The sequence below is a fragment of the Phycodurus eques genome, chromosome 17 (assembly GCF_024500275.1).
Source record: "Phycodurus eques isolate BA_2022a chromosome 17, UOR_Pequ_1.1, whole genome shotgun sequence".
Classification (NCBI taxonomy): Eukaryota; Metazoa; Chordata; class Actinopteri; order Syngnathiformes; family Syngnathidae; genus Phycodurus; species Phycodurus eques.
Genome location: NC_084541.1, coordinates 12876245 through 12888010, shown reverse-complemented (window position 1 = coordinate 12888010; position 11766 = coordinate 12876245). Strand labels below are relative to the sequence as shown.

Sequence of the window (11766 nt, the reverse complement as noted above, 5' to 3'; positions counted from 1 at the left end):
AAGTTATCTCAAGGCACCTTTCATATGGAGCAGGTTCAGATTGGAAGCACGCTCCTCACACATTGAGACCAACTGAACCACACGTGAGCAAGATGTTAAACGTTAAGTACATGCGATATATGTAAATATGAACAAAGCCGAAACATCGGATATTGTCATGTTTGGTAGCGCTTGAAGAGCTTACTTAAACTTAATGTATGTAGCGCTAAAGCGCTATAAGATCACATACAGCCGTTCAGCCCCACATTCATACACTAATGGCCGGCCGCTGCCATCCAAGGAGCTGCCAGGCCCACTGGCAGAAATTTGGGGCTCAGTGTTCACAGCTACCATACTGTTTATGACTAAAGATGGTGCTTCGACCTGTTTTGTCGCATGTGGAAGTTGTTTGTGCCTGTGCATAACCCCTATTATCTTCAAACATGTATAATGCATTTAGAAACACATCTCTGAATTTACTTTACAGGGGTTTTTAATTGTATTGGGAATAATAATGCTATGGCAACGATAAGCAATATTAATGTTATTACTATGACTAAATGATTTGTTGTAAAAGTGTTGTACTGCTGCAAGTACAGGCAACAACTCGTTCATGAGCCAAATAATTAGGAAGGAATAGTTTTCCGTGCGGATTAAGCGATGCAGTTCTACGCCACTAACCATAACACACGTGTACACGTTTTGAGTGTCAGTAAAACCTGCGCATTGTTTTGACAAAACTTACATTTTTCAGGTGTACATAATGAATTGGTCTGAAGATCATTTCAATTATAATTTTTGTTCCATTATTTGAAAAGGTCTAATATCCACAGTTTCCACAACTCCACCTCTCGCCCCTCTTGATTGACGATGCTGTAGTGCGCATGCGCAATGTACCTCCCGCCGGTATGACTCAATGCCCTCTCAGCCCCGCCCCTCCTCTCCTCGGCTCCCTGAGGGTTTTGTAAAGCGTCACGTTGCTCTGCAGCACACTCGGTCTCTCCACTGAAGCTCGGCATCCTGCTCCTTCGACTTCCTCTCTTCTATTCGCACGTCCTCACCCAAGACAGGTAAGGAGACGACATTTTTTCTTAGAGCACAACTTTCACCGCCATTTTGTTCCCCTCCCGCCGTGATGCTGCGCCTTCATCTTGCCTAGCTTAGTTTTTTTACCGTGAGCTAACCGTGAATTCTCCCCTGACAGATTCCGACAAAAAATGTCTTGCCCGTATGTCAATACAATTCAATACATGATTATAAAGCATACGGTGTGGTATACGCCATCGAACTAGGGCGAAAATGGGATGACCTTCAAGGATGACAAGGTAGCCTGTTGCGTCGTCGTAAATAAGCGGTGGCGCGTGCTCGCGCGTGTTGGTCAAGGTTGACGAACCCTAAGTGTATACGTGCGCGTACACGCGTAATGCATATGACGGATGAGAAGGGCTAGTGTGCGCGTGAGCGAGTAGCTGTTCCCGAGCACGTAGACGTCCTCGGTGAAAGGGGGCGGGGCCAACTCTACATCCTGTATTTCCCCACACTGAGGATCAGCGCGACAGAAAATGGATGGATGGATGGAAAAAGGGCATTTCATGATTAAAAATGGGCATGAGATACATAATTGTGAAATAGGTTACAAATAATTATATTTACTGTTTAATTTAGGTTAGAAAATGTAGTTTTTTTTCACCTTTTGATTTTTAAGTTCTTCAAATGTTTTTCCTTGTCAATTTTAGGCGCAGACGGCCATTTTGAAACATTTGCTCGCTTTTTTTAGTGTGGCTTTGCTTCTGAAAACAAGGCCCCAAAACACAATTCAGCAACACTTCCATGTTCAGCTTCTTTAGGCAGCAAACAAGTGGATTGGTGACTCAGCAAAACCTCCCCTTGGTCGTGACCAAGCATTGCACTACATTTTGCCTCAATTGCTCTAAGACCTGATGAATCAATTGTCACAAAATCAATAAATTCTGAACATTGAATCCACCATTCCACGCAAATGGTACATCTACCTGTTTGTTGGCTTGATTTTTAACATTTTCCTTCATTTCTAAGCAAATAATACATCTTAAAAGGCATATACATAAAGTTTGCATGATTGTTGAGTCTTGGCGGAGATTTTCTAGTTATTGCAAGTATTACTGACTGTTAAGATGATGTCACAGAGGGGGGAGTGGGTGGACCACTCTCAATGTCGCACTGCAGAAATGGCGACTGAGCCAGGGATGCCCCCCCCCCCCTGTGTTCGACTTGTATTAGCATCAGGTTGCTTCATAATATCATGACAGTGATCCGTTTGCTGAAGGTCTTTAGGGGGCCTCTCAACATGCCTGGAAACGCATACATTCTTGGAATTTGTGTATCCCGGTGGAAAATGTACATACATATATACGAAGTGTAAGCATTTCAGGTGTCCCTTTTTAAAAGTAAAAAAAAAAAAAAAAAAGAGCCCCAGACACCAGTTTTCACCTCTCAACTTGAAATTGGGTGCATGAGTCTATCATTACTGGACGCATGGACCAATGCCTGAAATTGAACAGGAAGTTAGCCGTTTGGTTGTGAGGCAGCCATTTTGGGCAAATTCCAAGGTTTGTTCTTGAATGAACTTCATCTCAGGAATTGAGCCAAATGAGCCCCAATAATAACACTGCAAAAACTCAAATCTTACTCATTTCTAGTGAAAGCATCTTACTGCACTTATTTTAAGACTGATTTGACTTTATTTCAAAATTTTCAGCAAGATGTTTTGTCCCTAAAATAGGTGAAAAAAAGCTGCCAGTGGAACTGGTATGGATTGACTTGATAATATTTTCAAAATAAGATTTATCTTAAAACAAGCCTGACTGAAAAGTTTGCTTAAAAAAAAAGTCAAAACTGTGTGTAGCTCTTAAATAAAGGAAGATGTTTTCACTAGAAATAAGAAATTTACTAAGTAAGATTTAGTTTTTGCAATGAATAGAATAGAAAGCCTTTACTGTCATTGTCAACAAAATCTGAGTATACTAAACAGATGAGTAAGCATAATTGCCAAAGTCAGTTTTGAACGTTCTCTGAAAACAAGAAAAAAACAACTACAAATTCAACAAACAAGAAAAGTCCCATTGCCTCGGTTCAACCATTCAGATTACAGTGACCTGAATGACTGACAGCTACACAGACATAAAGAAAAAACAAAAACATTTTTGAGCAAACACATTGGTATTTTGTATGGATATTGTAACAGTAATTTAAAAATGACCTAGCTTAATGATTTTGAGCAAAATTTAAAATATCATATTAGCCTTCTATTTTTAGTTATGCTAATTTATATCGTGCAAAGTTGTCTTATTAATTTCTAACGTGCAAGGTGCGCACCATTTGAAGAATTGTTTTTTGGTCATTTTCAGCAAATTCGTCACTACCGCGATAGCACTGCTGACTGATACTGGCCGCTGTAGTCGTGATGTGAAATTTTCACACAGTTATCATTGTCTCAATTGTATTTGGAATTGCAGAACATCTTCGTAACATTTTTGAGCCTGTACATTAGTCTGTGCCTGACAAAAGATGGCTACTATTTGCCGAGCGTGCTTTTCCTCCAGGCAAACGCCGTCTTTTGTCAGCCTTTTATCGAGTGTAAACACACGGTCCGACCTCTTCACATTCACCTGCATGTGTTGTTACCTCACAACACTCCCTAAGCTTAGGATTAGCACGTAGGACGCGCAGGGCCTGTTGGCTGGCCTCCAGACCCAACTCCTTTTGTCTGCGCGTACAATTCTTTTTGTGTGGCCCGGCTGTTGTCTTCACATGAATGCACCCCACAGTGTGGAACTGTGTGGAAGTTTCCGGGACAGCAACACAATCCAAACTGGAACACAAATGTTAGCATTGTTACCAGTCAGGCAAGCGTAAAGAGAAGTTAACTACTGTATAATAAATTCAATAGAATAAATTAAAACTACTCATCCTTTGAAGATTCCTGGCAGAGATGAAATAATAATAAAAAGCAAACAAAATAGAGTTTTAAAATAGACTTTTACTCTATGGACTGTTTTTGGCTGTTCTATTTCTATTGTGCAAGGATAACTGACAAGAGGCACACTCAATTGCATTAATTATAGGACACATGCATCATGTAGCCCACAGCGGACTTATTCTACAGTGGTACCTTGATTTACGACTTTAATTTGTTCCATCACCATACTCGTATCTCAAGTCAACTTTCCCCATTGAAATTAATTGAAATGTCATTAATCCGTTTCAACCCCCTTAAAAAACACCCTCCAAGTTTTGTAACATGTTTTTCAATAAGAAAAATAGCAGTCTACAGTATTGTAGTTTATAAAAACATAAAGTACTAACAAAATTAAATACAATGTAAAAACTAAACCGTTTCTGCATCATGATTCCATGCTTCAATTCAGTGGGCATTGCGCTGCTCCTTGTGATGTGTGTGCCTTCGCCAATATGGGGCAGTATAATGCAAACAGACATATATACAGGTGCATCTCAATAAATTAGAATACTGTAGGAGAGTTCATTTAGGTCAGTATTGCAATTCCAGATATAATACTGTAAATTAGACAGATTCATGCAACACAAGAAAATAATTTCCAGAAGGCTAATTCCAACCTCATTTCATTATTAAAATCTTGAGTGTTTCTTATTTTTTGTAGGTGGTAAAATGTGAGTTTTCATTAGCTGTAAGCTGAAATCATCAAAATAATACCAAATAAAATCATAAGATAGTTTACTCTGTGTAGTGAATCTGTTTTTGAATTGAACTACAGAAATTAATGAATTTTTGTAATTCTAATTTATTGAAATGCACCAGTAGTACTGTACTCTAAAATTAGATGATGAAGCGTGAGGACTCTTGCAACTAAACTGCAGTAATACTAGTAATTTTTGGTATCTCATAAACGTATGCCTGTGGTTATTATGTGCTCTGTATGTGTTGATGCACCATTTGTGTTCAAATATCAGTTTTTTTCTTTTTTAATACAACGTTGCAATATCAATGCTAGTTTTGTTAGCCTGTCTGTGGCGTTTCACATTGTGTTTTAGCATTAAGCTAATAAACTTTCCTCAGACAGTTATTTGGTTTAATTGTTTTACGTAAAATTTTATAGTAAACTTTAACTGGGAGTGATAAACAGCAGTAATTTCGAGGTGGAGTGCCAGAAGTTAAATTTTACGTCACATTTTTGATCGCATGACAAAGCAAAAAATATCTGCGCAACAGCTTATCACTAAAAAAAACTCCTCGTAAGTCAAAGCACCACAGTACTTTATTTTGAGTGGTTGAATTTAATTTCTGCTTTGTCATCAATAGTTTCCTCCTGTGGTGGTGTCGCAAAAAGGCAAAGAATAAGCGCCTGAAAGAAAGAGAGAGAGCAACTCAAGACTGAATGAATGGGGGTGTAAAAACGACATAGTCAATTGCGTTGCTGAGGATAGCGCGGCGAGCCCAGCAAGTATCTCGTTACATAATGGCTCCACCTCTGTCTGCTTGTGCAGCAGAGCGCTTACGTAATCAATTATTTACGGAGGAGAAAGCGGTGGGAGGGAGGGTTGAAGGGATGGAAAGCGTGCTCGCCAGCACGTCCTGACTGCTTGCCGGTTCCCTTCATTCTCTGACCGGACGATGTGTCGGTTGCATTTTAAGGAACATTCAATCCCAAATAAAGTGAAATGTGTCTTAAATGGCTTCATTTGGATGCCAGAACATTCCATTCAATCTACTTGAACAACGAAGTCCCTGCTGCTTTTCTGTTAATCTCTATTGTGCAATGTGGCAGTCAAGTTGTTTAACTTGGAGTTGTTGATTCAATTTCTATTGTGCAAGTTGCCAGTTATCACAAATATATGCTGTAGTGTAAGTACGCCGGTAGACCATCAGCTGGGATTGCCATGTTGGAGCGGTTAGATAAAGCTGTTGTGGATGAAGCAGAACATGACCTCCCCCTGTGTCTGTGTGTTTTTCAGCCACCATGACTCACCAGTTCCCTGCGCTGACTCCGGCCCAGAAGAAGGAGCTGCAGGACATCGCCCTGAGGATCGTAGCCCCCGGCAAGGGCATCCTCGCCGCTGATGAGTCCACCGGTATGCTTCGGTTAGTTTATGTTGTCATAATACCAAAATTATGACAACATGACTACAATACTATACCTACATAGATACTGAAAAGATACCATGGCCAAAATCTTTTTCCCACTGACTTGTTGTTTGGACAGTTCATATGTGCCTAAACAAAAGAGAATACTGTACTGAGTCATTTTTATGAAGTCTACTTTAGTGTGCTGTAGTGCAATAATGAGCATGCTCAATTTAGGATCTTAATTCGATTTAAGTGCATCACATTTGCTAATGTGCTCCTCTATGAAGTGTCAGAAGTGTTCCCTCCTCTGGTCTGGGTGGTTTAATAACAGTGTGTGCTGCTTCTAGGCAGCATGGCGAAGCGCTTCACCCCCATCGACGTGGACAACACAGAGGAGAACCGTCGGCGCTACCGCCAGCTGCTGTTCACGGCCGACCAGCGCATCGACAGCTGCATCGGTGGTGTCATCTTTTTTCACGAGACGCTGTACCAGAGCACAGACGATGGCACACCCTTCTCTAAGCTCATCAAGGACCGCGGCATTGTCGTTGGCATTAAGGTGCATGTTCGAACAACCAGCACTATTTTTGTCCAGTTTGTGTTTCTGTGGGTCGATTCTGTTAAGAAAAAACTTACACTCATGATTAGGGACACACCCGGAGCCTTCCACAGTGTTGTGTAAACACGAGATCAGATTTCGATAGCAGTCAGGTCATTACATCGATCTAAAACAATATGGCCTGCTCTGTTATTTAAGCCAGGCCACCAAACAATTCCATTATCAAATTATTAAGCGTCCTGTAATATTTGGTGCATTAATTTAACTTTATCATATTTAATAATTAAAGGTACCCTTCCATTAATTTTTTTTCCATAATATTTGATATCCTTTTATCGGGTTTGCAAGGTAATTTGGGTTGGAAATGCCCAGAATGTCCTTTTTCAAGCTTTTCTTGTTGGTCTTTTATTTTTGTCCAGTTTGCGTCTTTTACGCCTTTTTGTCAAGTTTGCGTCTTTTACGCCTGGCAGTTGAAACGAGCAAATTTCTCATTAATATGTGAGGTCTAAATACGCTTTGCTCTGATTGGATTGCTCATCTTCCCCAATTTAAATATGGAAAGCAGCTTGGCTCTGGATTGGTCCGTATTACGGCATTGACTAACATAGAGAATCATGGAGCAGCCAAGAATTCATAGCGACGCCACGTTCTTCGATTTAGGTTTATTTATTTATGAGTTGAGTGAGTGGGTATCAGTAACTAAGCGAGCAAGTACTTGAATATTAATTTACTAAACTATGCAAGCCATATGCTTTTTATTACCTATAGCATTCAATTAACAAACCGCATCGATGTCAAACTTAAACCATGTCACAGACTCGTTTTGAACTATGTTATGCATAAAACAGTAGGAAAGAAAAGGATTTTGATGTAAGGGGACAATTTCAGTTTTTTTTCAAAATAGTATTTATTAACCCTATTTGGTGAAAGAAAATTGGTGTGGAGGAACAGAAGATGAATGAATATATGAATTTGTTTTATTTGACTGCTGTTCTTTATTTGATTAAAATAAATCAGCTATCCAGATAATTATTGAGGAATGTAAAAATATTCATGAAATAAATAAAAACGACAATGACAACGATTGAATATATAAAATAAGTGAAATTAACAAATAACTAAGTTATTAATTTAACAAATTCATTAACATAATAAAAAATAATTAATGCAACAGCTATTATGGTATAATTATAAATAACACATTTGAATTTTTATTATTATTAAAAAAAAAAAAAAGTTTTACATACTTGAACCCCCCCCCAATGCTGCTCATTTTGAAAAATCAAATGTGGCCCTAGAATACAACAAAGTTTGCCCACCCCTGACCTAAACTGACTTTTTGTTGCAGGTGGACAAAGGTGTTGTGCCCCTGGCTGGAACCAATGGAGAGACTACCACTCAAGGTAACACACAGCCCATAAAACCGAGCAGACTGTGATATCAACCGTCATCCGGTCCTTGACTTCCGGATGCTTCTCTGCACTGCAGGTCTGGATGGACTGTCTGAGCGCTGTGCCCAATACAAGAAGGATGGTGCTGACTTCGCCAAGTGGCGCTGCGTACTTAAGATTAGCGAGACCACGCCCTCCGAACTGGCCATTTTTGAGAACGCCAATGTGCTAGCTCGCTACGCTAGCATTTGCCAGCAGGCTAGTTTTTATTTATTTATTTTCTATTTTTTATTTTTAAACCAAAACCCCAATGTGCTAGCGTGCTATGCAATATGCAATCACCAGTATATTGGTGCTTTTTTAAAATTATTATTATTTTTTAATTTTTTACATTTATGCACCTGTGCTTTTCAGAACTTCCTAGCAAGTAAATTTTAAATGTTTTAGGGAAAACAAAGGAAAAGTAACTAATTCAACAAACAAGAAGAGTCCAGTTGCCTTGATACAACCTTTGTAGATTGGTTAGAATCTACACAGATCTATCCATCCATTCATCCATCCATCCATTTTCTGAGCCGCTTCTCCTCACTAGGGTCGCGGGCGTGCTGGAGCCTATCCCAGCTGTCATCGGGCAGGAGGCGGGGTACACCCTGAACTGGTTGCCAGCCAATCGCAGGGCACATAGAAACAAACAACCATTCGCACTCACAGTCATGCCTATGGGCAATTTAGAGTCTCCAATTAACGCATGTTTTTGGGATGTGGGAGGAAGAAAACCCGGAGAAAACCCACGCAGGCACGGGTAGAACATGCAAACTCCACACAGGTGGGGACGGGGATTGAACCCTGCACCTCAGAACTGTGAGGCTGACGCTCTAACCAGTCGTCCACCGTGCCGCCTCGACACAGATATAAAGAAAAAAAAACTTTTAGCAAGCACATTGTTTTTTTTTTTAAATAAATATTGTGAAGGCGGACGACTGGTTAGCACATCTGCTTCACAGTTCTGAGGACCGAGGTTCAAATCCCGGCCCCGCCTGTGTGGAGTTTGCATGTTCTCCCGTGCCTGCGTGGGTTTTCCCCGGGCACTCCGGTTTCCTCCCACATCCCAAAAACATGCATGGTACCTTGATTGAAGACTCTAAATTGCCCCTAGGTGTAAATGTGTGCGCGAATGGTTGTTTGTTTATATGTTCCCTGCGATTGGCTGGCGACCAGTTCAGGGCGTACCCGGCCTCTCGCCCGAAGATTGCTGGGATAGGCTCTGCACGCCTGCGACCCTAGATGAATGAATGAATGAATGAATAAAATTGTGACAATAAGTTAAAATGACTTTGGCAATTATGCTATTAGGCTAATCATCTGCGTGGTATCTGGTATTTGATGACTTCATCTCTCTGAAGTTGTAGTTGCAATTTCCAGTAACGTGCTTTTAATTTCAGAACGGCATTGTTCCCATTGTGGAGCCAGAAATCCTCCCTGATGGAGACCATGACCTGAAGCGCTGTCAGTATGTCACAGAGAAGGTAATCTAAAAAAATAGATATATTTTTTTAAAAGTATCAATAATTTTGATTTGCGTTAACACATGGATACCTGTTGGACACTAGGTCCTCGCCGCAGTGTACAAGGCTCTGTCAGACCACCACGTCTATCTGGAAGGCACCCTGCTCAAGCCTAACATGGTGACCGCCGGACATGCCTGCCCCAGCAAGTACAGCAACGAGGAGATCGCCATGGCGACCGTCACTGCCCTGCGTCGCACCGTGCCTCCTGCCGTCACAGGTGAGACAAAGCCAATGTTATAATCATCCCAGCATGCAGCCCTCGGTGATAACTATTATTTGTCGTCCATTTTAGGCGTCACCTTCCTGTCGGGCGGCCAGTCCGAGGAGGAGGCCAGCGTCAACCTCAATGCCATTAACACCTGCTCCCTGGCCAAGCCTTGGGCGCTCACCTTCTCCTATGGCCGTGCCCTGCAGGCCTCTGCCCTGCAGGCGTGGCAAGGGGAACTGAGCAACGAGAAGGCCGCCACTGAGGAGTTCATCAAGCGCGCCGAGGTTAGTCACAGGCCTACAAAATACAATTAGAGCGTTTCGATAGTCTCTTTTGGAACATATTTTCCGAAATTGGCGTAAAACATTTACTTGGTTGTTTAACCATCAAGGCTGTATGCTGGCTGTAAATTTCAATCCTGCTTCCTCTTTTTACTCATTTTAGCTGTGTTAATGCAAGTGTAATGAAACTTCCCAAGGGTGTTGATTTTTATCCTTTCCACGCTGCGACAACCAGTCGCTGTAAAGCTTCATGCCAGCGCGAAACCCCTTTCAACAAGCTGGCTGACTGGCAGTTTTTTTAATTTATCTGCGCGCGCACCCATGGCCGACATCGAGGCACTCTAAACCTGGCCTGCAATTTGGAGTATTTGTGTATTCACTTTCCGGGTTCTTTAAACATGTTTTATTTCTTGTTTTTCAGGCAAACGGCTTGGCAGCCCTGGGCAAGTATGAGTCCTCTGGCAGTGCCGGCGCGACAGGACAGTCCCTCTATGTGGCCAATCATGCCTACTAAAAGCAACCATGTGACCGAGTTAGTCTTCTATCTGCTCTGCTATTAAACCTTAACCCATTCCTCCCCACACACTTCCTCCATCCATGCATCACTGGCCTGCGCTGTCTAGTGAACTTAGAGTGATTAGAACATTAGGTGTTTAAAAGCAGAAAGGAGCACACTGAAAGGGAACATCTATATTTTTCTGATCGAACAAATTAACAGTTTAAAACTATTTTGGAGGTAGGACCCAAAAAAAGAAATAGTCTCCTAGTTTAGCATGTGTGTGGGGCCAAGCAGTCATTATGGTGACATCGAGGAGTTTGGGAGGTGACGGTTCATCGGAAAAGACCCAAGAGACTCAACTTCCAAGCTGCCACTAATCAATCAACTTTGTGTGCGTGTGTCCACGTTAGCTTTAAATTGCACAGTTTTAATGTATACGGTTGTGTGAAGCTGTCAATATTGTGTCATTTCCCTCCCCCCAAAGGAAGTAGAAAGAAGATGATGATGATGATTGGTTTGCGGGGAGTCACTCACTGCTGTATCGGATCAACTGTGACGTATGTGTTGTTAATATTGTTCTTGAAGCACTCGCTGTGTCAAATAGTGAAGACAAATAAACTATATTAAAACAATAAAAGTTTGTCTGCTTGTATGTTTACAATGTATTCATTTTTTAAAATTGTTTATGCATTTTTCTCTACATTACACGCTAAAAGACACTATCTGGCTGACTAAAGTGCATTGCTATTTTTTTAGTAAAATGGGTGCAAGCATTGCAGTACTTACAAATTTAGATACTGTAGTGCAAAAGATGAAGCAAATATTTTACTCTGGAATGAAATGTGTAATTTTTGCAAGTAAAATTGCTGAATATGCAAAAATCGATCAAGGGTTAATCGTTAAAAAATACTGACTTAATTTTTTTTACTGTAAAATTTAAGTGTATTTATTTCTCACAAATACAGAAAATGCTCAACAGTAAATAGTATATTTTATCCTTTTTTAAATTTTGAAGTATTACCATGTACAATTAAAATGTGTAGTAGTATTAAACCAACTGTTTATAATAATTTCGTAACTGAAAATGCCAATTTAAATTAAAAGATCACAAATTATAGTATAATGAGTAAACAAAAAATATGCTTAATTTTATTTGTTCAAATACATAGTAGGTAAATGCAGGGATTGCAAAATATAAT

General features: G+C 40.5%; 1 protein-coding gene across 1 annotated transcript; it reads left to right on the top strand.

The window, feature by feature from the left end:
• The first annotated feature begins 911 nt into the window (after positions 1-911).
• aldocb (aldolase C, fructose-bisphosphate, b) lies at positions 912-11204 on the top strand. Its single transcript, XM_061702175.1, has 9 exons — positions 912-1049; positions 5950-6066; positions 6409-6620; positions 7969-8023; positions 8109-8269; positions 9454-9537; positions 9622-9796; positions 9872-10071; positions 10490-11204. The coding sequence occupies exons 2-9, from the start codon at positions 5955-5957 to the stop codon at positions 10580-10582; spliced, it is 1092 nt and encodes a 363-aa protein (XP_061558159.1). The 5' UTR covers positions 912-1049; positions 5950-5954; the 3' UTR covers positions 10583-11204.
• Positions 11205-11766: the final 562 nt, after the last annotated feature.

Excerpts from the sequence above, each read along its gene's own strand:
- aldocb (XM_061702175.1), top strand. The coding sequence starts at position 5,955 with ATGACTCACCAGTTCCCTGCGCTGACTCCGGCCCAGAAGAAGGAGCTG. Across the intron at positions 6,621-7,968 it reads GCATTGTCGTTGGCATTAAG|GTGGACAAAGGTGTTGTGCC; the intron begins GTGCATGTTCGA and ends TTTTTGTTGCAG. Across the intron at positions 8,024-8,108 it reads TGGAGAGACTACCACTCAAG|GTCTGGATGGACTGTCTGAG; the intron begins GTAACACACAGC and ends TCTGCACTGCAG.